At 58.0% G+C, this 25666-nt stretch overlaps 1 protein-coding gene across 2 annotated transcripts; it reads left to right on the forward strand.

Annotated features, from left to right (window-relative positions):
* Window positions 1-447: 447 nt before the first annotated feature.
* KANK2 (KN motif and ankyrin repeat domains 2) lies at window positions 448-23675 on the forward strand. Of its 2 annotated transcripts, none has more exons than XM_046685911.1 (12): window positions 448-507; window positions 2905-3018; window positions 3514-4722; window positions 13492-13659; window positions 13753-13855; window positions 14721-14960; window positions 15476-15563; window positions 15972-16191; window positions 17043-17185; window positions 19131-19331; window positions 19409-19498; window positions 21790-23675. In XM_046685911.1, exons 2-12 carry the CDS (start codon window positions 2982-2984, stop codon window positions 21841-21843), a joined length of 2553 nt encoding a protein of 850 aa, XP_046541867.1. In that variant the 5' UTR covers window positions 448-507; window positions 2905-2981; the 3' UTR covers window positions 21844-23675. The 2 variants fall into 2 exon arrangements, with proteins under 2 accessions (XP_046541867.1, XP_046541866.1); XM_046685910.1 differs by lacking the exon at window positions 448-507 and adding an exon at window positions 1763-1982.
* The last annotated feature ends 1991 nt before the right edge of the window (window positions 23676-25666 follow it).

Below are 25666 nucleotides of genomic sequence, written 5' to 3' on the forward strand. Positions count from 1 at the left end.
CGCTGGCCCAGCCCCCGCCCCACCCCGCCCCGCGGCGGGCACGCCACCGTGGACCCGGCCTGCGCTGGGCCGCTTCCAGCCATGGGCCGGCAGGGGGAGGGTGACCTCTCGCCGCCGCCGCGCCCGCCCTCCGCGCCCTCCCGGAGCTGGGCCCTGGCCAGCCCCGCCCCCGCCCCCGCCCCCGCCCGCCCCCCGCGGCGGCCCGGCTGCACCGGGCTCAGGAGGACAGCGGGGGAGACCCCGCCCCGGGGACCGGGGCACTGGGACGGGGCCGGACAGCCCCACGCGCGCGCGCACCTGCCGCCCAGGTGCAAGCGCGACCCCCTCGCCTCCCGCTGCGCGGCCGGCCCGCGGGCGGCCGAGGGGCGGGGCCGTGTAGGGGCGTGGCCTTCGCGGGGCGGGGCCTTGGGGGCGGGGCGAGCGCCGACGGCCGGGCAGCCGGGCGGCGGCGCGCGGAGGACGCCCGGGCGGCGGGACGCGGGGACGGCGGCGGCCGGAGCGCGCGAGGCGAGTAGGACCCGGGGCTGGTTAGGGGTTCGAGGTTCGAGTCCGGATCGGGGTTCGAGCGTGGTCCCCCCCCCCCCCCCCCCCCCCCGCGGCGCGACCTCGCCGGCATCTCCGAGCCTCCAACGCCACCGTCTGTGCCCAGACCTCCCCGACTTCGGGTGTCGCGGTGCCCGCGGCTCTGTCCCCTCCACTGTTCGGACCCCGTCCCCGCTTCTCTCCCCCACCCCGCCCTCCGCGCCTCTGCCCTGCCCCTCCGCCCCAGCGCTGCCTCCCCGCTCCCCCCGCTCCGGCCTCTCCCCTGCTGTCCCCCGCGCTGTCCCCCCGCGCCCTCCTCCGCGGCCGGGCCGCGCCAGGCCCCAGCGGGCGGGAAGGCGGCCGGGCGGCCGGCAGGGCTGGGCCTCGGCCTGGCGGCTGGGCCGGCGTGGGGAGCCGCAGCTGTTTGCCATTAGCCGGGGACCCCCCCCCCCCGCAGGCCCCGCCCCCTCCCTGCACGGGGCGGGTCGTCCTCCTCGTCCCCGTCTTTGGGGCGGGAAGACCCCAGACACGTCCAGGCAGGTCTGGGAGGGGGGGTTTAGGGAGACCCCGTCGGACATTCGGGTCCCGCCCGGACCCCGCGAGCCTTCCGCCTGTCCCCTCTTGGAGTGTCCTGGCTCCCTTTCTCTCCATCTCTCTCTGTCCTGTGGCCCCCTCCCCGTCCCCCAGAGGTCCCCTAGAGGGACAGGGGCCTCAGCCGCAGACATCCCCCCGCATACTCCCCTCCCCGGCTCAATCTGCTTTCTCCACCTGGAGTCCACCTGCCCACCCGGAGGGCGCTCCGACGGCTGGAGACCCTCAGACCTCAGTCTTTCTGTCTGGGAAATGGGCAGAGGGTTGTGCCGTGGGGGTGGGGGTGGCTGGGCCGGCAGATTCGCCGGCCTGCGGGGCTTAGGTTCAAATCCAGGCCCAGCCACCTCCTCCTCCAGGGACCCCGGGAAGTCAGCGCGCATTTCTGTGCCTCCAGATCCCCATCTGTAAAACAGGGTGGTAGCTCGCCGCCTGGTGGGGTTGTCCTGGTGATTATTATAGTCGTTACTGTCATTCGCCCCACCCGTGTCCCTCCAGGGGCCCCCACAGGCTGTTCTAGTCCTGCTCCCTGCCTCCAGTCTCTCTCAGGTCCCCCGTGAATATTTTTTATCACGTCTCCGTTGTGGAGGAGTGAGCCTCCAGGCAGGTGGGAAACCAAAATCCCGATCATCGGGGACCGTGTGTTCCAGGCGTTGAAAGACAGAGAAGTGAGGACAGAGTCGTGGAGGGACGGGGAGAGAGACGTGGAGAGAGGTGCAGAGACAGAGACGTGGAGAGACGCAGAGAGACGTGGAGAGAGATTGAGCGGGAAACACGAGGACAGAGTGAGAGACGAGGACAGCCCGGCTGCCCCTGGAGCCCCCGCCCCGCCTTCATGCCCAGCAGGTGGCCCGCCTGGCCCATCCTCCCAGGTACCCGCTGCCCTGCACCCGCAGGCTGGAAGGGGTCCTCCCATGGTGGGATGGGCTGGGGCCTCTGCAGCAGGGTGTCTCAAGGTCAGACAGCAGAAAGGACTGGCGCAGCTCAGGCAGAGTGCTGGGGACAAAGTTCTGGCCCGACTCCAGGGCTGGGGTGGGGGGCGTAGTGAGAGGCCCTGATTGCCCCTCCCCTTTGCAGCCCCCAGGCGCCCCCTCTTACTTCCTCCCCCACCCCCACGACTTCCCGGGCTACCGCCTGCCTTCTATCTCTGCTGCGCCCCTGAGCCGGACGCGTCCTGGGGGGGCAGGAAGTTCTCGTGCAGCCCAGCAGCGAAACTGTTTATTTTTAGAGAAAATTGTTTCCATAAAGGGGAAAAGGCTTTGCTCCTCCCTGCCTCCCCCCAACTTTCCCTACCCCCCCCCACCCTGCCTGGCCTGCCCTGGCTCTGTTTTGGGGTCCCCTACCCTGAGGTCTATCTCTCTTTGTGACCCTGGGTCTCTGTCGTCTCTGTCCCCCCCCATTAGGACCCAGCCCCCTGCCCACCTCAGCCCCCATCTGTCCTCGGAGCCCGCTCATGGCTGGGGCTGAGGGGAGGGGGTCCAGGAAGGGTGGGGCCTGTCAGGCTTGGGGCCCCCCGGCCCAGGGCCTTGTGGAGGCGGGGCTGTGGGAACAGCTGGAGCCTGTCCAGGGGCTGGACAGATGTGCGGGCGGGCCCTGAGGTTGGGTTTCTTTGTTCCAGGCCGCGGGGCCCCCCCATCCCTTTCCACAGTCAGGCTGGGGGTGTGCCTCTGCGAGGGTCCGGGACTCAGGGCGGGAGGGGTTCGGGAGGGGGACAGCTGGGGAGGGGGTGGCCACGTCCCCTCCCATCCCCCTGCAGACTCCTCCTGACTCCCTGCTCGTTGCCCCTCTCCCCAGGTAAGCCGCAGCCCGTGCTGCAGGCAGTCTGACTCAGTCCCCAAGGTGACTCTTGAGGAGCGGCTGCACCCCGGAGGATGGCTCAGGTCCTGCATGTGCCAGCCCCCTTCCCAGGTCAGCAGTCTGGTGGGGATGAGGGCCCTGCCTGCAGTTAGGGGTGGGGGGGGGGGGACACGGCTCTGTCCTGGAGGCCGGAGGAGGGACACAGCCCTGCTCTGTGTGGCCTGGGGGAGGGGAGAGGGCTCTGCCCTGGGGTCTGGGGAGTTGGGGAGGGCTCCGGCCCTACCTGAGGATGGGACACCTGTGCTGAAGGCCTAAATGGGGACCACCTGGCTCTGCCCTGGGGGGTCTGATCCGGGAGACAGTCTTTCAGGGAAAGGGGTAGAGCTGAGCGGGGAGACAGGGCCCTATCTGGGGGCGCTGGGAGGGTAGGCACAGCCCTGCCCTCGGGGGTTCTGAGGGGGTGACAGGGCCTTGCCCTGGGTGGGGGACACAGCTGAGCGCCTGAGCGCCCAGTGGGCTCATTAACCTGGAGTCTCCCAGGGCATCGCTCTTGGCCCCAGGAGGGGACAGCAGCGTTCAGAGGCCCCGCATTTCCCCCCACCCCAGGGACCCCCGGCCCAGCCTCCCCGCCCGCCTTCCCTCCCAAGGAGCCCGACCACCCGCCCTACTCGGTGGAGACGCCTTACGGCTACCGCCTGGACCTGGACTTTCTCAAGTACGTGGATGACATCGAGAAGGGCCACACGCTGCGCCGGGTGGCCGTGCAGCGCCGGCCCCGCCTCGGCTCGCTGCCCCGCGGCCCTGGCTCCTGGTGGACGTCCACCGAGTCCCTGTGCTCCAACGCCAGCGGGGACAGCCGCCACTCGGCCTACTCCTACTGCGGCCGCGGCTTCTACCCGCAGTACGGCGCCCTGGAGACGCGCGCCGGCTTCAACCCGCGCGTGGAGCGCACGCTGCTGGATGCGCGGCGCCGCCTCGAGGACCAGGCGGCCGCGCCCCCCGGCCTCGGCTCCCTGACGCCTAGCGCGGCCGGCTCGACGAGCTCGCTGGTGGGCGTGGGGCTGCCCCCGCCGACGCCGCGGAGCTCAGGACTGTCCACGCCGGTGCCCCCCAGCGCCGGGCACCTGGCGCACGTGCGTGAGCAGATGGCGGGCGCGCTGCGCAAGCTGCGGCAGCTGGAGGAGCAGGTGAAGCTGATCCCCGTGCTCCAGGTGAAGCTGTCGGTGCTGCAGGAGGAGAAGCGACAGCTCACCGTGCAGCTCAAGAGCCAGAAGTTCCTGGGCCACCCCGCGGGGGCCCGGGGCCGCGGAGAGCTCTGCCTGGACCTCCCCGAGGCCCCCGAGGACCCAGGGGCGCTGGAGATGCGGAGCGTGGGCACCTGGGTCCGCGAACGGGACTTGGGCATGCCCGACGGGGAGGCGGCCCTCGCCGCCAAGGTCGCCGTGCTGGAGACCCAGCTCAAGAAGGCGCTCCAGGAGCTGCAGGCCGCGCAGGCCCGGCAGGCCAACCCCCCGCCCCAGGCCTGGCCACCGCCGGACAGCCCCGTGCGCGTGGACACCGTCCGGGTGGTGGAGGGGCCACGGGAGGTGGAGGTGGCGGCCAGCATGGCCGCCGGGGCCCCCGCGCAGCGGGCCCAGAGTCTGGAGCCCTACGGGGCAGGGCTGCGGGCCCTGGCGACGCCTGGAGGGGCCGAGAGTGCCCCCGTGTTCCGTAGCCACGAGGTGGTGGAGACCACGTTCCCAGCGCCCGCTGCGGCCCCCAGCAACGTCCACGTGGTGAAGAAGATCAGCATCACGGAGCGCAGTGGGCCGGCAGGTGAGCCCCAGCGGGCAGGGGAGGACGCGGAGGGTCCCTCCTCCTTCCTCTGAACGCCAGGGTCCAGCCCCGGCCCTGGCCTTCCACCAGGCCGACCACTCCGGCCCTCAGAGCCTCTGTCTCTTTCTCTGCGTGCCTCCGTCTCAATGCTGTAGGGACCATATGGAGAAATTGGATGTCTAAGTGTATCTCCTCATGTCTAGCGCTTTGTGGGTGGCCAGAAAACAGAAGGTTTTTGGGGGAGGGATCTCAAGGCTGTTGGTTTGCTGGGCAAAAACCCCTCGCTGTTTATTAACTAAGTGGCAGGAACAATCTCAGACCAGTTTAAGCAGTGAAAAGGAAATGTGTTGTTTCTGTAACTTAGCAACAGCTTCAGGCATAGCTAGATCCAGGTGCTCGAATATCGGGACTCTTTAACTCTCTCTTTCTCCTTCTCTGCACCCTAGAGGCTTCTCCCTCAGGCAGGCAAAGGTGGCCCCACTACTCCAGGCATCTGTTTTTGAAGCTCAGTAGAAAGAGAGCCCCTCAGTCTAAATAGCACCAGTAAAAATCTGAGAGGTGGCCCTCATTGGCTGGTGTGGCCATCGCTGAGCCGATCACTGTGTCCCCCACTGCCTAGCCCAGCATCCTGGGGACAGAGGAGCCCCACCAAGTCCTGTGGCCAAGTCCTGGGGAGGAAGGGGTGCTCCCTAGAGGAAGTGCTGAGTCCTCATGCCAGGAAAGGGGATGTGGAGTGTACAGAATGGCAGCTGCCCCACCACGACCGCCCAATGCCCCTGGAGAAGCTGCCAGAATGATTCATAATAATGATGACAGCTGTACTTTATCGAACACCAGCCTGGTACTGGGAGCTATGCCAAGTGTTTCACCCACGGAGGACCTTGAGGGGGTGGGCTGTGCAGCCAGGCGACCTGGGTTCAAAGTCCACTTCTTGCTGTGTGACCCTGGGTGAGTGACTTCACCTCTCTGGGCTGCAGCTTTGTATCTGTGAAGTGACATAATAATAACCCCACGTCTAGGACTCTTGTGACTTAGCGCTCGCAGTAAGCGCTCCATCAGTGCCCGTTGCTGCTCCTGCTGATAATTTTTGGGTCAACTCTGTTGATAGCCGGGGAAACTGAGGCTCAGGGAGAAGTCACACAGCCAGGAGGGGGCTGAGCCAGGATCTGGACCCGGGTCAGCCTGACCTGCAGGAGGCTTCATCCAGCCTCGAATGTTAGGTGCCAGGAGCCCTACAGAGGGACCAGGGCCCACAAGCTGGAGGGCGGGCCCAGCTGTGTTTTTGCTTCCCCATGTTCCTGGACAGCTGCGGACACCGCCCCTCCGCTCCGTGTCCATCCAAACACCCCGCCCTGGGACTCTGGCCCCCAGCCAGGTGCCCTGCCCAGCAGCCTCCATTCCAGATGTGCCTCCCGGGACGGCCAGGGGCCTCCTGCCTGCGGGATGCACAGCCATAGCCATGTCCCCACCTTTGCAAGCCGCTGCCGCCGAAAGTTCTTCCTCGTGTCTCGCTTACCTCCTGCACGCTGCGGCCGGCCCTGTCTCTGCCTGCTTGAGCAGAACTGGAGTGTGTGCCTTCATTCCAGCACCTTCTTGTTCCACGGAGGTTTGTCAAGTGCCTGCTATTTGCCAGACTCTTCTAGGCCCTGGGGGCAGAGCAGTGAATGAGGCAGACAAAATCCCTGCAATAAATAAGTGAAGAAATGGCCTTTCAGAGAATACGCGTTGGAGACAAACAAGGGCATGGGGTGGTTGGTGATTGGATGGGGTCGGGGCTTGGGTTAAAATTCTGGTTCCCTGCTCTCTGGCTGTGTGTCCTTGAGCAAGTTAGTTAACTTCTCTGTGCCTTGTTTGCAAACCGGGGGTCCCGACAGCTGGATGTCACCAGATTCACATGAGGCTTCAATGCGTCAGGTCATGTCAAGGGTTCCATGTGGCACCAGCCACGCAGTGGGTACCCAGCGGTTAGCTCTTGGCTCTCTGGCCAAGATGTGACGGGAAGCAAGCAGCCAGGTGGCCAAGAGGTGGGAAGGAAACTGTGCCTCCCAGAGGGGGGCACAGCAGGAGCAAAGGCCCTGGGGTGAGGAGGGGCTTGGTGCATCCAAGGTGTGGAACAATCTGGAAAAGCATGAGGCCGGACAAGCGAGGTCTAGGGAGGCTGGGCATTAGGATAGTGGGTCCCGCCAGGCTTGTAGACTGGGGAGGAGCCATATGGGAAAGGAAATGGATGATATGAGGACTTGACAAGTGTTGGGACCATGTGTTCCCTCAGCTGGGTCAGCTCCATGTGTGGGTCAGGGAGGCCTCCCTGGAGGAGGCGGCAAGGAGGAACCCAACTTCTCTGCCATCTAGAATTCTCTCACTGCAGCCAAAGCCTTCTGTTCCGGCTGCCAAAGTTGGGTGGGGCCACTAGAGGACCAGAGACCCCACCAAGGCCCGTACCCCACCTGGCCAAGGCACCGCAGAAAGATGAATGGGCGCGGGGCGGCTGGGCGCGTGCATCCGTGCGATTCCTCCAGGCCTTTGACATTCCCTCTGCTCTTGCTTGAGGCGTATTCCTGTGAGTGCAATTGATATTCTTCGTGGAAGGTTTGGGGAGGTGGAAGGATCTAGAACAACAGATAACCTGCCCTAGAGCCCAGCACCGCCCGCACGCAGCTGCCGTCCACACTTGTGCTTCTTTCCTTCTGAAATGTTGAAACGCATCACGTGTAGTTTCCAAGGCCCGCGACACAGAGCTGCAGGAATTTGTTCTTGGGCTTTATTTTAGTTTTAAAAGGATTTCAGCAGCTCTTGCTCTGGGCCAGGGCGTTATTTGGCGCCCCTTTCATAGTTTAGTTCATTTAAATTCCTGTGAGGTGGGGGGTGTTTTTATGCCCATTTTACAAATGAGGAAACTGAGGCACGGGGAGGTTAAGGGGTTCGCTCCTGGTTTCCGAAGCCGGGACTTAAACTCTTTGATTTCTTGGCTTTCACAACATCCCAGTGGCATTTCTTGATGTTCTTAAAAGCTCTTGGGACGTGCTGTTTGCCTTTTAAGCGCCATGTCACTCCTGACTGTCCGAGGTGCCACGCAGGCATCCTTCCTCGGGAGTCCCTCGTGTCCTCCGGTCTGTTTTCTCAGGACAGGTTTCTGGAAGGGTATTTTTGGAGGATGGTGATGTCTGTCACCAAATGGCTTTGCAGTCGCCCTGTGGGCTCGACTCCCTTCCCGTAGTGGGTGGCTGAGTGATGGAATTTTTTTTTTTTTTTGAGGAAGATTAGCTCTGAGCTAACATCTGCTGCCAATCCTCCTGTTTTTGCTGAGGAAGACTGGCCCTGAGCTAACATCCATGCCCATCTTCCTCTACTTTGTATGTGGGATGCCTACCCCAGCATGGTGTGCCAAGCGATGCCATGTCCGCACCCAGGATCCGAACCAGTGAACCCCGGGCCACCGAAACGGAACATGCACACTTAACCGCTGTGCCACTGGGCCAGCCCAGTGATTGGAATTTTTTGAAACTTCTTTTGGACTTAAGGAGCCCAAACCTGAGTTAATCTAATTCTTCACTGATCTGTGCATGAAGGTCTTCACCTTCAGTGCTGAGGGCCGGTAAATATTTTAGCTTCGCAAGCTGGACGATTTTGTTGCAATGACTCCATTCCGCTCAGGTTTGTTCTTTCCAGCTTTATTGGGATATACCTAACACACAAAAATTGCACATTTTTAACGTATATCTTTTGATGAGTTCGGTGGCTCAGTTCTGCCTTTATAGCCTGAAAGCAGACATAAACGATATATAAATGAATGAACGTGTCTGTGTGCCAATAAGACTTTGTGTCCACGCTGGGATTTCAAATTCATGTGATTTTCATGTGTCTCAAACGGAATCCTCCTTTTAATTTTTTTCCCCAACCATTTAAAAACATAACAACTGTGCCCACGGGCTGTCGTTTGCCAGCCTCTGCTCTATGCCATTCACACCCTCCCATCTCATTTAATATCATTCCTTGCAATCCACCTTCCAGAAGCTTCTTTAGATATTTGAGTATCCTTGAAAAATATGCCTTGTGTGTGTTTAATTTCCTAAAATGGTATTGTGCTTTAGAAAGAAAAAAAAATCTCCTTCTGTTCCGTATTTTTTCCTCTCTACACACTATTTTTGAACTCCTCACCCTGACGTTCATAAATCTGGTTTGTCACTTTTAATGACCGTGTAGATTTCTGCCCTAGGTATGCGCTGCCCTTTTCTCATCTGATCCCCCCCTTGGTGGGCACCTGGGTTACTTCCAGCTCCTGGTGGCTGTGAACTGTGCTGGGGCCACCCTCCTGTGTCCCCTTCTGAGGGACTACTGGCTCACAGGGAATGCACAACTTTGCTCCAAATTTTGACTGATCCTCTCCAGAAGAGTTCCCCGTGTCCACACTCCCACCAGCCACACTTGGGTCCGAGGTGTCCATTTCCCCACACCCCACCCCCGACATATAGCTTATGTATCCTGATTTTGTGTCCATCTGACACTGGGGCAAAGTGGTGTCTCCTTGTTGTTTTAATTTACATTCCTTGATTTCTGGTGAGGTTCATCCTCATATGTATTTAATAAGATCCCTTTCTGGGTCCCTTATTTGTAGCCTTCGTCCATTTTTCTTTGGGCAGAAGTTTCTGGCACATTCTAGAATAGCCACAGCCAGCCCGCTGCCAATTTTTATACAGCCCACAAGCTAAGAATGTTTTTTGTGTTTTTAAGTGGTTGAACGATATGAAAAGAAGAATAACATTGTGTGACATGAGCAAAATTATATGAAATTCAAACTTCTTAGGGCGCAGCCACGCCCCTTCATTTACATACCGCTGACGGCTGCTTTTCCACTCTTGGCGACTGAGACCTTTGGGCCCACGGAGCCAGAAATATTTACTATCTGGCCCTTTACAGAAAAAGTTTGTGACTCCTGTTCGAGAAGATAATCAATCCTTTACTCATGCTTGGTGTTGGAAATACAGCCATGTGCCACGGAACGATGTTTCTGCCAACGAGGGACCGTGTATGTGAAGGTGGTGCCACGAGATTAGTACTGTGTGGCCTGGCCGTGGAGTCAGCTGGCCCGTCTGGGTCTGTGTGTGTGCACGCCATGAGGGTCACACAACGACGACATCGCCTAACGACGCTCTGCTGGCAACTGGTCCCTGTCGTTAAGCGACGCATGACTGTCTTCTCCCAGTCTGTATTCTACCAATTAACTTTGTCTATGAAATTTTAAAAAATCAAACAGAGAGGCCAGCCCAGTGGTGCAGCAGTTAAGTTTGCGCATTCCGCTTCAGTGGCCCGGGGTTCACCGGTTCAGATCCCAGGTGCGGACATGGCACTGCTTGGCAAGCCATGCTGTGGCAGATGTCCCACATATAAAGTAGAGGAAGATGGGCATGGATGTTAGCTCAGGGCCAGTCTTCCTCAGCAAAAAGAGGAGGATTGGCAGCAGATGTTAGCTCAGGGCTAGTCTTCCTTAAAAGAAAAAAAAAATCAAACAGAAATCTTCATGTTGGATATAGTTAAACCCATCGTATTTTCCATTTCTTTTAATTTTTAATTTTTTCCAGTTTTATGGAGATATGTGACATATAACATTGTATTTGTTTAAGATGCACAAATTATTTCATAATTGTATATATTGCAAAATGATCGCCACAAAGAGTTTAGTCAATATCCGTCATCTCACAGAGTTACAAGTTCTTTTCCTTGGGATAAGAGCTTTCAAGATCTACTCTCTTAGCAACTCTCAAACTGACAGTACACTGTTATTATTATTATTTTTTTGGTGAGGAAGATTGGCCCTGAGCTGACATCTGTTGCCAATCTTCCCTTTTTTTTTTTCTCCCCAAAGCCCCAGTGCATAGTTGTATATTCTAGTTGTAAGTCCTTCCAGTTCTTCTGTGTGAGACGCCACCTCAGCATGGCCTGATGAGTGACGTGTAGGTCTGCACCCAGGATCCGAACCTGTGAACCCCAGGCCACTGGAGTGGAGCGTGCGAACTTAACCGCTCAGCCATGGGGCCGGCCCCCTACAGTGCAATATTATTAACTGTAGTCCCCATGCTGGATGTTACGTCCCCAGGACTTTGTGTTATAGCTAGAAGTCTGTACCCTTTGACCCCCTTCACCGGTTTCCCCACCTCCCACCTCTGGCGACCACCAGCCTGTTCTCTGAATCTTAGAGTTCTGTTTTTTTAGATTCCACATGTAAGCGAGATCATACAGTATTTTTCATATATAGTTTGTGCTTCGAGGAATTTTTAAAGGCCTCTTTCCCCTTCCTGAGGCCCCCCCATATTCGGCTCTCTTTTCTTCCTGTAGCTTCGCGGTTGTAGCTTCCTATCGATCCCTCACTTATTTTGGGTGTGAGGTGTGAGGTAGGGGTCCGGCTTGAGTTTTCTTGGGTAGAGTAGCTGCTTTTCCCAACCTCACACCAGAGAGCCCGCCTTTTCCCACTGACTTGTGGAAACCCTGTCTCCCCGGGGTCCCCGTAGCCTGTGCTGGGCTCTCTCCCTCCTTCCTTCAGCCGTGTCTTCTGGCAACAATGCCCGCTGTTTGCATTTGTCGTGGCTTCTGAATATGTTGTCTTCTCTCGTAGGCCGGGCTCCCCTTCTCTGCCCTTTTTTGTAGAACTGTCTTAGCTGCTCATGGGCTTGAGTTCTTCTGTACAAATTTTGGTATCGGTTCACCCCGTCCTCCAGTGGAATAACAATAACAAACGCTATCGGTTTTATTATTGTTGGTGTTATTTTAGCATCGCAGTGTCCGACCTTGACCTCCTCGCTGGAAACAGCCTCCGAGCTTTGGAGGCCGGGCCTGCTTTCCCTTTGGGGCAGAATGGTCCCTGTGCTGCTCTTCCTTTTTTTTTTTTTTTTTAAAATTATTTTTGTAATTATAATTTTTAAAATGCATATAACATAAAATTGACCATCTTAACCATTTTTAAATGTCCAGTTCCGTGGCATTTAGCATATTCACGTGTTTGCACAGCCGTCCCCACCACCTGTCTCCAGAACTTTCTCACCTTCCCAAACTGAAGCTCTGTCCTCATGAAACACTGACTCCCCCCCAGCCCCAGGCCCCACCCTCCTCCTTCCCGTCTCTGTGGATGTGACTCCTCTGGGACCTCCTGTGAGTGGTTCGCACAGTGTGTCCTTCTGTGACCGCCTCCCTTCCCTCGGCGTCATGTTACTCCACCTAATTTCTTGATGCTGCCAGGTTTTTATGTCCAAAGCCCTGAGTTTGGGGCGACACTGAGATTCCGAGCTGGCCTGTTACCTCCTGACACATCCACTGGGCCACACAGGGGTATATTGGTTGATTGCTTTGGGGCGAATTTATTGACAAGGTTTAAAAAAAAAAATCAGGAGATTCCCATAAAAAGCCGGCGTGTGCTCATGGGTCCCCACGGATGGTGCTGGAACCGGCCTGGGACTTCATGGCCAAGTGTCCCGTCCATTCCACACGCTCTGCACACACTCTCTGTTCCTCACTGGAGCCGCGTGTGGCCCTCGGCCTTGAGGAAGTGGTCCCGTGTCTGTCAAAAACAGTCTGAACCGTTGAAGGGCAGTCAGATGAGATTAGTCTGCAGAGCCCATGACCAGTGACAGGAAGGGGACGTCCTGGGGAAGTGGTGACACGGAAGCCACACGTGGCCTGGGGGGACCCGAGTGGGTTTTGAAACTCGGCCAGCCACGCCAAGTGGCCATGCGACGTTTGTTTCGGGCTGCTGGCTGGTGATCGGGGGCTGGAGCCCCCTGCCAGCCCCGCTCCCGGGTGGGCAGTGGGTACCCTCGGGGCCCGGGACCCGCACAGTCGCCTTTGTCCTCAGATCAACCTGGGTGTGTGGGGTTTTTTTTAAATTGTGATAAAATATATATATCATGAAAGTTACCCTTGTAGCCATTTTTAAGTGTCCAGTCCAGCGGCATTCAGTGCACTCCCATTGCTGTGCAGCCACCCCACCATCCATCCCCAGCACTCTTTTATCTTCCCAAACTGAAACTCTGCTGGGGTGCGGCTGAATGTCCATTTTCCAAAAGCCCTTATTGTTTATTTTTCCTGATTTGTAAAGTAACACCTGCTTCATGTTAAGTAAAGAAGAAAAAAATGAGGCTGGATATGAAATAACATCCACAACACAAGTGCAGTTTTACAAAAAAAAAAAAAAGGTTGTAATATTGTCTTATTGAAATATAGTTTAGAATTCTCTGGAATTAACAAATGTGTCTGGAGCTCTTGACGCGCAGGCCTTGTTCTCGCCCGATGCCCCAGTTACTTTCTTGAATCTGCACAACTTGCCAGGAAGAAGTAAATGTTAGCTGCCTGAGGCACAGAGAGGTTAAGTGACTTGCCTGAGGTCACACAGCTCTCTCGTGCCAGATCTGAGTCCCTACCATGAGCACCACCCTTGGCTGTAATCAAACCTAGTTTCCAGACAACACTCAGTATGATGTTGGAGGGGGGTCACAAGCCAGGATTGTGGGGTCACAGGGCCCTCCTTGTCCCTCACCGGCTGTGGGACAGGCAAGAAACCGAGGTTGGAATCCGATTCTGCCACGCGCTTGCTTGCCGGATGACCTCGGCAGCCCCCTGTGCCTCAGTTTCCTCATCTGGAATAATCCCACTTCCTCAGGGGCTGGGAAGATTTAATGTGAGAATTAGCCCTCGGAGCTCCTGGCTCCCAGGGGTGGTTCCTAATACTGTCATTGTTTGCTGTTGTCACACACCCTGAGCGCCTCTTTCCTGCGCCTCCAGGGCTCCCACAGGCCCCCGCAGAGCCGTCCTTGTCGCCCCCGGGGTCCACAGCCGCCTCCCTGGCACAGCCCGAGAAGAACTCAGGCCAGGTGCCCACCCGTGACACCACCACCAGAGAGCCCTCCAGGCAAGCGGCCTCGTGCGCGTCAGAGGGGGCCGAGGGCGCAGGTAAGCAGGGTGGCCGCCCAGCGGAACAGGGCACTGGAGGCCCGGGCACAGGGTCTGGCTTTGGTGACACTCACGACACCACCATCCCCATAGGCGGGCCCCAGGCGGGTGTGCGGTCCATCATGAAGCGGAGAGAGGAGGCTGCAGACCCCGCGGCACACCGCAGGAGCCTGCAGTTCGTGGGGGTCAACGGCGGGTGAGAGGACCCCCCGACACCGCGTGCCCTGCCCTGCGCCCAGCTTCCCCCTCCTGTCCGTTCCGTGGGTCACTCATGCCCAGGACGCTCCCAGGACCCTGGGCTGGACCCCTCCCTCGGATCATTCCTGTAACCAAAGCGCAGTTGACAGAGGAGGAAACTGAGGCACAGAGAGGCCAGGTGCCTCGCTGGAGCTCACACAGCTAGTTGCAAGTGAGCCCGGGGGTAACTACTGCCCCACACGACCCCTCAGGAGGTGCCAGAGCGCCTGGTACAGGGAGGCCCAGGCACAGACATGCGGGTCCAACCCCCTGGGGTAGGAGCAGTGACAGAGGACAATCAGACAGTGGGGGCCTCCAGGAGGTTCTGACACCCCCAGGGGTGGCCCTGAAGGAGGGGACAGGCAGGAGTGAGCAGGGCGAAGAGTGGAGGGCGCAGTGCAGCATGGGAGCGGGAGGCATGGTGAGCGATGGTCAGGGTGGGGCCTTGAATGCCAGGCCCAGAAGCCTCTGTCCCGAGGTTGCCAGAAGCGTGAGGGTCCTCTTTGCGGGGGGGCGCGGGTCTGCATCCAGAACACCTGTGTCACTAGCAAAGCATAGGAGGCACCAAGGGGTGAGAAGGGAAAGCCGTGTCCCCCGTCCCTGGCCGCCCCCCCCAAGCGCGATCACAGTCACAGCTGGCATTTATTGAGCACTTACGGTATACCAGATGCCGTAAGCCACATCCCTGCAGCCCTGTTATCCCCATTTATCAGAAGGGGAAACTGAGGCCCAGAGGAGTCAAGTAGTCAGAGCCCCCCGCCCCTCCCCCACCGCATCCCCGCCCACCTGCAGCGTCTCCCCTACCCCACCTGCCCCCCTCCCAGGTATGAGTCCTCCTCCGAGGACTCCAGCACGGCGGAGAACTTCTCGGACAACGAGAGCACAGAGAACGAGGCCCCAGAGCACGAGGAGAGGGTTCCGAGTGTGGCTGAAGCCCCCCAGCTGAGGCCCGAGGAGACGGCGGGAGCCAAGAGCAGCCGGGAGGAGTGTCAGCTGTCTCGGGAGTCTCAGCACATGCCCACAGCCGAGGGGGCGTCGGGAGCCAACGTGGAGGAGGAGATTCCGTCAGTTTGCTGGGTGGAAGGAACTCAGGCTGGGCTTAGGGGTGACCTCTGCCTCAGCTCCCACCGTTCCTGCCCTCTGAGGGAACCTCTATCAGTCATGCACACTTTAGTCTGAATTAGCAAACAAGCACTATCTCCTTCTGGGCCTCTGAAGGTCTGGAAGCTTGGATAAAGGGCCTGATAAGGGCAATTTGGGCTGTAGGGGTTAGGATTTAGGGGGTGGGCAAAGTTTGTCCTAAGCCACTCACCTTCTTTAGGACATTTGCCCCACCTGCCCATCCTGTTTATGTCTCTTTTTGTTCCCTGCTGAAAAATCTGCTCTGGGGAAAAGATTTTCCATCTGCCACTGGCCGCTTGGAATAAGCTTTGGGCCGTGCGTCCACTTTGTCTCAGGGTCTGTGTATTCCCCGTGTCTAGCCCTTGGGGTGCAATGTAAAATCGTGGCCCTGGTGGGCACCCAGGAGCCTGAGGTGGGTGCTCCCAAGATAAACTGCCCCCTCGTCTGTCCCCAGCAGGATGGAGCTCAGTCCTGACCTCATCTCCGCCTGCCTGGCCCTGGAAAAGTACCTGGACAACCCCAATGCCCTCACAGAGCGCGAGCTGGTACGTGGGGCCCCTCCTGCCCTCCACCCCACCCCGCTCCACTCGTCCACAGTATCACCCCAGCATCCAAGCCGGGAGTTTGTGGGGTGCTCAAGTCCCGGGCCTGGGGCGGGGCCAGGAGGTGGGAGAGGGTGCCCCGTGTGGCCTTGGCTCCTCTTTCTTTGGGGGCTCGAGGGAAGGGGCTGCCGTTGTGCGGGTCACTTCTGGGATGGGGATGCCCGCGCCTGTCCCTGGGTGGGGGGGGGGGGCCAGTCTCTGGGATCGAGGGGTCCACACGCTCCTGCGGAGTCCCCGCTGGGGTGGGGATGCCCCACCTTTGACTCGTCTGGGGCGGGACCGTCTGTCCCCACGCTCCCCGCCCGGGCTCTGTCGCCGCCCTCACGCCCTGTCCCCGCCACCCGCGCGCAGAAGGTGGCCTACACCACCGTGCTGCAGGAGTGGCTGCGCCTGGCCTGCCGCAGCGACGCACACCCCGAGCTCGTGCGGCGCCACCTGGTCACCTTCCGGGCCATGTCGGCGCGGCTGCTGGACTACGTGGTCAACATCGCCGACAGCAACGGCAACACCGCGCTGCACTACTCCGTGTCGCACGCCAACTTCCCCGTGGTGCGCCAGCTGCTCGACAGCGGTGAGCGCGGGCAGGACGCGCGGGGGCACCCGCTCCAGGCTTGTGGTCCATGGGGGCGGCGCTGATCTCCCAGCCTGATGGGGGAGACCCTGCCCTCCCAGTCCAATGGGGGAAATGCTGCCCTCCCAGTCTGATGGGGGAGATGCCACCCTCATAGTCTGATGGGGGAGACGCCGCCCTCCCAGTCTGATGGAGAAGATGCTGCCCTCCTATGTGGGGAGGGAGATAGCGCCCTATCTGTGGCCGCAGTGTGCTGAAAATGCTAGGCATGGTATTCTAGAAAACACAGGGACCTTCCGCCACCCTCGGGTACACCGTGTATAAAGAAGGTCGCACCTCTGGAGCTCTAGTCTGAGAGAGGGGTGTGCCTCCAGTCTGGGATGTGGAGAGAAGACGTGGTCCTCAACTGGGCAGGCAGACTTGCCCCTCCTCAGTCTGATGGGGGAGGCAGAGCCCACAATCTGATGGAGGAGACACAGGCCGATCTGAAGGGTGATTGGCTCTTGCAGGTTAACAGGGGAGACAGCTCCCGCTCTCAGCCCTAAATGTGGGTGCCAGTGTCGGGGGCCCCAGTCTGATGGAGGAGGCACAGCATCCACTTTTAGGAGCCCCCTGTCTAACAGGGTGGCACAATGGACATGGAGATCCCTGGGGCAGAAGAGGGTTGAAAAGGGAGAAATTAGGTCGCAGCAAGACTGATGGAGGAGACGTGAGCCCCAGCACTCCTTATGAGGGTGGGACAAGCTTCCAGTCTGATGGCAGGGATGTGGCCTGGTCCTCGGGGCCCTCCGCCAGCCTGAGGTGGCCCAGCCAGCATTGGGGTGAGGGCTCATGTGCTCCCGGCCCCCCAGGTGTCTGCCAGGTGGACAAGCAGAACCGAGCCGGCTACAGCCCCGTCATGCTCACCGCGCTGGCCACCCTGAAGACCCAGGATGACATCGAGACGGTCCTGCAGCTCTTCCGGCTCGGCAACGTCAACGCCAAGGCCAGCCAGGTGTGGGCCCTCCCCCTCCTGCGCCGTGCCTCAAACCAGACCTCGTTCCAGGCCCGGGGGAGAGTCCCCCCTCCCAGGATGGGGAAACTGAGGCTCAGAGAAGCAGAGTCACTGCCCCAATGTCACAGTAGAGAAACGGGGACATGAACCCAGGGAGTGGCTCCAGGCCCCGTCCTCTTTTTTTTTTTTTGAGGAAGATTGGCCCTGAGCTAACATCTGCTGCCATTCCTCCTCTTTTTTTTTTGCTGAGGAAGACTGGCCCTGAGCTAACATCCATGCCCGTCTTCCTCTACTTTATATGGGGGACGCCCACCACAGCATGGCTTGCCAAGCAGTGCCATGTCCACACCTGGGATCCAAACCGGCAAACCCTGGACCACCAAAGTGGAACATGTGCACTTAACCACTGCGCCACCAGGCCGGCCCCTCCAGGCCCCGTTCTTGATGACCCACCTGCCAGGCTGCCTCTGAGGCGGGACCTTCTGGTGGCCAGAGGCCAGGGGTGTGGGATGACACAGGCCTCCGCCTTTCTTAATCTTGTCCCACATCCTCTTGGTGACTCACCAAGCAGCAGCTGGACGCTGGGGCTCCGAGGTGGACAAGCAGGCACCGTCCCCACCCTCCCGAAGCTCCGGCAGCTGCCAGCATCCCCGGCGGCACGGAGGGTCGGAGCAGGTTTGGACGGGGGGCTGTGGGACGCCAGCAGGGCAGTGAGAGGGCAGTGGCGGCCACTCCTGGGTTGGGAATCTCCCATCGCCTGCAGTGAGGAGCGGAGCCAGGGGACTGTGGAGGTGACCAGAGCGTGGACAGCTGTCCCGCCATAGGAGCAGCCGGGACTCCATGGGGACAGCAAGGGGGGTGGGATTTCCGACAGCCTCAACCAGTGAAAGAGAGAAGCAGGGCGCCGTGGTGGCGTCACAGGAGCAGACCCCGCTCACTTTTTTGTTCATTTCATTTTTCTTTAACAAAAATTGGCGGGCCTGCCCGGTGGCATAGTGGTTAAGTTTGCTCTCCGCTTCGGAGGCCCAGGGTTCGTGGGTTCAGATCCCAGGTGTGGACCTACACACTGCTCATCAAGCCATGCTGTGGCAGCATCACACATAAAATAGAGGAAGATGGGCACAGATGTTAGCTCAGCGACAGTCTTCCTCACCAAAAAAAAAAAAATTTTTAGTGGTTTCTATTTTTTTAATTGAGGTGAAATTCACATGAGATTAACCCTTTTAAAGCATACAGTTCAGTGGCGTTTAGGACATTCGCAATCTCATGCAACCACCACTTTTACCTACTTCCAGAACATTCCCATCATCCCAAAAGGAAACCCTGCGCCCGTTAGCGGTCACTCCCCATTCTCTCCCCCCACCGCCACCCGGCGCCTGGCAGCCACCAGGCTGCTTTCTGTCTGCACGGGTTTGCCTATTCTGGACATTTTGTATAAACGGAATGGTATATGTGGGTTTCTGTGTCTGGCTTCCGTCACTGAGCATCGTGTTTGCAAAGTTCATCCGTGCTGCATTTCTTTTTAAGGCTGAATAATCTCCTGTCCTGTGCGTATACCGGATTTGTTTATCCATCCATTCACCGATAAACGTGGATTTAATTTTTAGGAGCTTTAACTGACGTACAGAAAAACATGCACATCTTAGCTCCATAAATTTTTACCTGTTTACCTCTGCGAGTGAGAACCTGCTTTAATTGGGCATGGGGCGCACCTCCCCGAGGAGGGGACATTTAAGCTGAGACCCGAGGGATGAGAAGGAGACAGCAGGAGGAGGGACCAGGAAGTGCAAAGGCCCGGTGGTAGGCAGGATTGGGATACAGAAGGAGGCCAGCCAGTGGGGGTGTGTTAGCATCAGAGGACTTGGGAGCCATGGAAGGTTCCGGAGCAGGGATGCCATGCTTCAGGGCCTGCACGGTCCATAAGCCTGTCCCTTGCTCTGCCCAGGCGGGGCAGACAGCCCTGATGCTGGCGGTCAGCCACGGGCGCGTGGACGTGGTCAAGGCTCTGCTGGCCTGTGAGGCGGACGTCAACGTGCAGGATGACGACGGCTCCACGGCGCTCATGTGCGCCTGTGAGCAGGGCCACAAGGAGATCACTGGGCTGCTGCTGGCTGTGCCCAGCTGCGACATCGCACTCACCGACCGCGTGAGTCCCCACCTGGTGCACCCCCGGGAGGGCGGGAGTGGGTGCAGGGCATTGTCATAGCAACAGATGCCTTCCAGGACGGGAGCACGGCTCTGACGGTGGCCCTGGACGCGGGGCACAGCGAAATCGCGTCCATGCTCTACTCCCGCATGAACATCAAGTGCTCGGTGAGTCTCCATCCGGCAGGGCGGAAGGCGGGGGGTCTGGGGGTGGCCGGAGGTTATGAAGAGCTGATGGCGTGTGGCGCCCATGCCGAGGACTTTACTGGCGTACCGGCCTCCACGTGTGGACCCTTTGTGCTGCCCCATGAGGAAATGAGGCTGCACGGTCATGGTCGGCATAACAGTATTCAAACCCGGATCTGTCTGGTTCCGAATGCAAACTCTTTTTTGTTGTTGTTGAGGAAGATTGTCCCTGAGCTAACATCTGTGCCCATCTTCCTCTATTTTGTATGTGGGATACGGCCACAGCATGGTGTGATAAGTGGTGCTGGGTCCACACCTGGGATCTGAACCTGTGAACCCCAGGCTGCCAAAGCAGAGTGTGCAAACTTAACCACTATGCTATCAGGCTGGCCCCTAAATGCACGTTCTTAACCGCCATTTGCTCATTTGAGAAATCTTTACGGAGCATCCGCTGTGTGTTTGGCGTTGTTCTAGGCTCTGCCATCACAGCACCAAACAAAACAAAAAGGTTTCTGTCCTCAGAGAGCAGAATTCTAGTCAGAGAGACCTAAGCAAATCAGCGAATCCTAGGCAGGTGATGGTACGTGCTGGGAAGAAATATAAAATGGGGTAAGAAGGACGGCGAGTGTCCAGGCAGCCATTTTAGACCTTGGCAGAGAGGTGACAGTGGAGCCAACACCTGAGGAAGGGAGGGAGCAAGAGTGTGGCTGTCCAGGCAGCAGGAACAGCCAGTGCAAAGGCCCTGAGGCAGGAGTGTGCCTGGTGTGTTTGAGGAGCGTCATGGAGCCCAGTGGGAGGAAGTGAGGGCAGGGAGGTGATGCCACAGACTGTGCAGGGCCTCGTGGGCCCCTGTGAGGACTCTGGCTTCTACTCGAAGCGTGTCAGTGTATTAAAGGCCTCGAGAAGTCTCCCCGTAAGGAAATCCCACCCAACCACGTCTCACCCAGCATGTCTCCTATTCGACCGCAGAGATCGGGGCTGTTAAAATCACGCCTGTTGGCCAAACACTCTTCTGGAAGCATAATGGGGACAATATTGATAGGTGCTGTGTGCTAAGTGTCTGATGGAGGAAAAGCACATCCTGTCTGATGGAGGAGACAGGGCGCTCCTCATAGGTCCCCAAAACAATACCCTTGTCTGATGGAGGAGCCTATACCCTGTAGTCTGATGGAGCATGCTGTCCCCTCCAGTCTGATGGAGGAGGCCATCCCTTCCAGTCTGATGGGGGAGGCCGTACCTTCCAGTCTGATGGACTGTACTAAGTGCCCCCCAGACCTGGTTTCTTAAACCCTCCACAATAACCTGATTCGGTTGCATAAAGTCCTGTTATTTCCATTTCTCAGGTGAAGCTTAGACAGGTTCCCTCCCTGGTTCAAGGTCGCACATCCAGGAAGGGTGGAGGCCGCAGGGTCCGTCTGACTCCAGACCTTGGGCAGAAGCCTCACTGCCCCCTCCTCCTCACCCCCACCTTGCACTTGCCCTGGCCTCCCCAAGGCCTGTCTGGGGCTGGGTTCGAGGGCGGCATGGTGGGTGTCAACCACAGAGGCTCCCCACAAGGTCCAGAGAGAGAAGGGCGCTGAGATACGAGCCGCCAGTCTCCTGCCTGCTTCCTGAGGCTCCGAGTTTTTCCGGCTTCATTCCTGGGGTGTCAGGATCCTGGGCCTCAGCCGTGGCGCTCAGGGGATCAGCTCTGGGCCTCAGTTTCCTCAACTGGAAGATGAGGGTGATGGGGCTGGGTGATGCCCTGCTGTCTGATCTGTGGTCCTGAGGGACGAACCCCAACCCTCCATCACTCGCCACCTGGCCCACTGCCATTGCCTCTGTCCTCGTCCCCTGGCCCCCATCCTCACTGCCCTCTCCCATCTGTTTGGAGAAAAAGCCAAAGTCATCCTTGGCACAACCAAGTCCTGCACAGCCACCCACTCTCCTTCCTCTCTCCTCGCTCACTCTGCTCCCGCCTCAGGGCCTTTGCACTTGCTGTGTTCTCTGCCTGGCATGCCCTGCCTCCTCGGCTGGCCCCTTGACATCGTTCAGCTCAGCCGTCACCCTCCCCGCCCACCCGCTGTCCACTTTCATCCCCTTCCAGACCTTCCCGCCCAGGAAAATCCTCTCCCGCATTCCTTTGTGTGCATCTCCTCCACAGCCTCGCCTTCTTGAGGCCAAGGGACGAGGCCTCTTGTTCACTCCCGGCGGCCACAGGGCCAGCCAACAAAGCTGGCGCCTCGCAGGCCCGGGAAAGAATGCCAAAGGAGGAATTCAACTTCTCGTTTCAGTTCGCCCCGATGTCAGACGATGAAAGTCCTGCCTCTTCCTCTGCAGAAGAGTAGCCGTGAGGGGGCCTCTCCGCGGGGACCAGCCAGCCCCAGCGCCAACCGTCCGTCCCTCCTCCTCCATCTCTTGTCCCCTCCCTGGCCAGCCCCCACTGGTACCCACCAAGGCCCCATCTCAAAGGCCAGTGGGATTTTCTTCTGCTTCCCAGGGGGGCAGCCCCCACAGCGACAACACGCCATCGTCCCGCGGGCTTTTCCCAGCACCCAGTTCAAAGCCGCCCCAGCGCCGGCGGAAGCTGCCTTCTTCCATGAAGTGGCGCCAGGGGCTGATGCTGGGGCGTGGGCTTAACCCTGAGAACCATCGACTGACAATTATGGACGGAGGAGGACGAGGGGGAAAGGATATGGGAGTTCTGAATCATCGGGGGAGGGGAGAGTCTTATCACTTGTTGCCAGATTTGAAAGTCCACTGGAATCGCCTCTATTCCTCTTAATCCTGAATGTTCCCGCGCGCGGGTTGTGTCTAGAGCGGCTTCAGGCCGCCCCCCCGGCCCCGGCTCCCACATTTAATTGTCTGTAATCGCGTCTTGTCCCTCCCCGCAGCCGCCTGCCCCGGGGGGCTGTTCTTGTGGTGCCTTCACAAAACGCATTCTGCCCTGGTCAGCCAGGGCGGGAGCTCAGCGATTTCTGCCCTCCTGCTGCCACCACCCAGGTCCCCCCATTCGGGTGGGGGGCTCAGGACCCAGCAACTGAGAGGGGCCAGCGTTTCCCCCCTGTCGGAAATTAACCAGAGAAATTAAAGGAGAAATTAACCGGAAACCGTGCCCCCCACCCCCGAGGCCCCGGCCAGGGCTCCCGTTCCTAGAAAAGCCTTCAGACGTGGATCCAGGGCGGCTGCCGAGTCCCCGGGCTGAGAAGCCTGGTGGCGGCCGTCCCTGTCCTCCCCGAGGCCTGTGCTGTTGGCAGAGCAGAGGGCGCCGCAGGCCCCACGTGTGCGTGATTAAAAGCTGGCCGTTCCCGAGGGCCCAGCGCAAACTTAAGGAGACAGGGCTTTGCCGGAAACCAAACAAGGGCCAGCTGGGTCCTTTAACCACCTCCAGGCTTCCTGGGGTTGCCTGGACCCCAGCCTGCTGGAAACGGGGCTCGCCAGACACACGCCGCCCCCCGCCCGGCCTGTCGGGTGCCCAGAAGCTGAGCGGAGTTTCTTTCCTGTTCCTTCCTTTTGTGAACCAAAAAGAAACCAGGGGTGGGTCTTGAGCTTGGACAAGTGCCTTGTGACAGGGGAGTAAGAGCCACTGGGAAGGGGGCCCCTGCCCTCTCTGGGCCGCCAGGGTGGCAGGCAGACCCCAGCAGGACGGAGTGCGTCCCCAAAGCCGCGTCCACTCAGTGAGGCGAGGTGCTGGCTTCTGTCCTGGAAAAGTGGGTTTCTCGGCTCGATGGAGGCTGGCTGTAAGGAGAGAGAGCTTGGATGGTCAAAGGAGACACCCTAGATGGTGTGTGTGTGTGTGTAACTGGAGAGAAAACCAGACCCAGGCTGAGTGACCACTGGTGTCTGACGGAAGGGAGACGTTTTGAGAAGCGGTACAAGAGTCGTGTGCCCGGGTGTCCAGCCCCGGAGTCAGTGGGTGCGTTTCTTGGGAGCTTCTAGAAGCTTCTAGAAGGATCCCTGCATTCCCTTCCCCCTCGGGCCCACGGGGCTTGGCGTGGGAGGATCCAGGGAGGACCTGCCCCATCCCAGTTCTCTTCTCACATGTATCCATGACCCTTGACCTCACTTTCTGACCACGGTACGTCCATAAAGACAGTATTACACTTAAATGAAGTATTCCTTTTTGTAATCGTTTTTAGAAAGTAAAGGAATTTAATAAAGCTGCCTTATGATAAGCTGACACGTCTGCATCTGGCCTTTGTCTCACTGTACACCTCCTTCAGCTTTGAAATGGATCTCTTTTTCAAAATGGACTTAATTTGGGCCTGGTCCTGTGGCGGAGTGGTTAAGTTCGCGTGCTCTACTTCAGCAGCTCGGAGTTCACCAGTTTGGAGCCTGGGTATGGACTTACGCACCGCTCATCAAGCCATGCTGTGGCGGCGTCCTGCAGAGAAAACCTAGAAGGACCTATAACCAGGATACACAACTTTGTACTGTACTGGGGCTTTGGGAAGAAAAAAAGAAAGAGGAGGGCTGGCTCCGTGGCCAAGTGGTTAAGTTCACGTGCTCCGCTGCAGCGGCCCAGGGTTCGGATCCTAGGCGCGGACATGGCGCTGCTCATCAGGCCACATTGAGGCGGCATCCCACATCCCACAACTAGATGGACCTGCAACTAAGATATACAACTATGTACAGGGGGTTTGGGAAGATAAAGCAGAAAAAAAAAAAAGAAGATTGGCAACAGTTGTTAGCTCAGGTGCCAATCTTTAAAAAAAAAAAAAAAAAGAGGAAGATGGGCAACAGATATTAGCTCAGGGCCAATCTTCCTCACCAAAAAAAAAAACCACACACACACACAAAACCAGACGTAATTTGAACAATGTTTAAAGCTACGGAAAAATTACCAGGCCAGCACAATAAACTCCCTTAGGTTCTGCCCTACACATAGCTGGTGGCTACTGTATTGGGCTTCAAAGTTAGAGAACATTGTCATGGTGACAGAAAGTTCTGACAAACACCCACCTTGAACATCAAGGAAAAATCCTTACTGATTTTTTTTGCCTCGTGACAAAACAATTGATGCTGATTGTAAAAGGTAAAATTTAAACAATACAGAAACGTGTGGCTTAGCGGAGGGTGCCGTGGTCCCACTTGGTAGAAACGCCTGCCATTGTCAACACTCTGGAGTATCTCCTGCCAAACCTTTTTCTAATAGGTTGGGTCTTAAACGATCTTGTTTTGCTGTTTTATTTTTTATTGGGGCATGATATACATATATTTTGAGTACAAGTCTGTGTTCAAAAGTGTACAGCTCCATGGCTTTCCACAAACTAAACATCCCTGTGTCACCAGCACCAGGACAGGAAGTAGACCATCCTTGGCCCCCCCACCACTCCCCACAAGGGAGATCGATGATGGACGGTCGCCCTCCTGACTTCTCCCTTCCTCATTTTTCCTCTGGCTTTTTCCACCGGAGATGTGGGTGGGTTTTAGAGGTTATTGGAAGTCCCAGAAATTTCACACGAAGTTGTGTGTTTCTGAGCGGAAGGTCCAATGCTCTTGTCAGCTTCCCAAAGGGGTTTGTGAGCCAAGAAGGGGCTTTTGGGGAAAAAAAAAATTGTTTCTCACAATTGCCAGGACCATTTTTTCCTCATCTTTGTTGTCTTGTTCAGCTCAAGCTTAAGACCCTATGGGCCCCCATCACCCAGAGTCTCACTTTGCCTTTTGGATGGAGATTTTTGTTTTTAATTGTGGTCAAATACAGATCCCATAACATTTGCCGTCTTAGCCATTTCTAAGCGTCCGGTTCCGGGGCATTAAGCACATTCACGTGGTTGCGCAACCTCGCCCCCATCCCTCTCCAGAATTCCTTCATCTTCCCAAACTGAAACTCTGGCCCTGTTAAACATGAACTTGGCACGGCCCTCCCCCAGCCCCGGCCCCCACCATCCTACTTTCTGTCTCTGAATTGAAGTCCCCTAGGAGCCTCACAGAAATGGAACCACGCTGTATTTGTCTTCCATGCCCGGCTTCTTTCACTTGGCCTAATGTCCTCACGGCTCCTCCATGTTGTAGCCCGTGTCAGAACGTCCCTCCTTTTAACAGCTGAATAATATTCCATTGTCTGGATGGACCCCATTTCGTTTATCCAGCATCCATCAGTGGACACTTCAATTGCTCCCACTTTTGCTTACTGTAAATAACGTTGGGTGTACCATTGTGTCTCCAAGG

This window comes from Equus quagga, chromosome 14 (genome assembly GCF_021613505.1).
Source record: "Equus quagga isolate Etosha38 chromosome 14, UCLA_HA_Equagga_1.0, whole genome shotgun sequence".
NCBI lineage: Eukaryota > Metazoa > Chordata > Mammalia > Perissodactyla > Equidae > Equus > Equus quagga.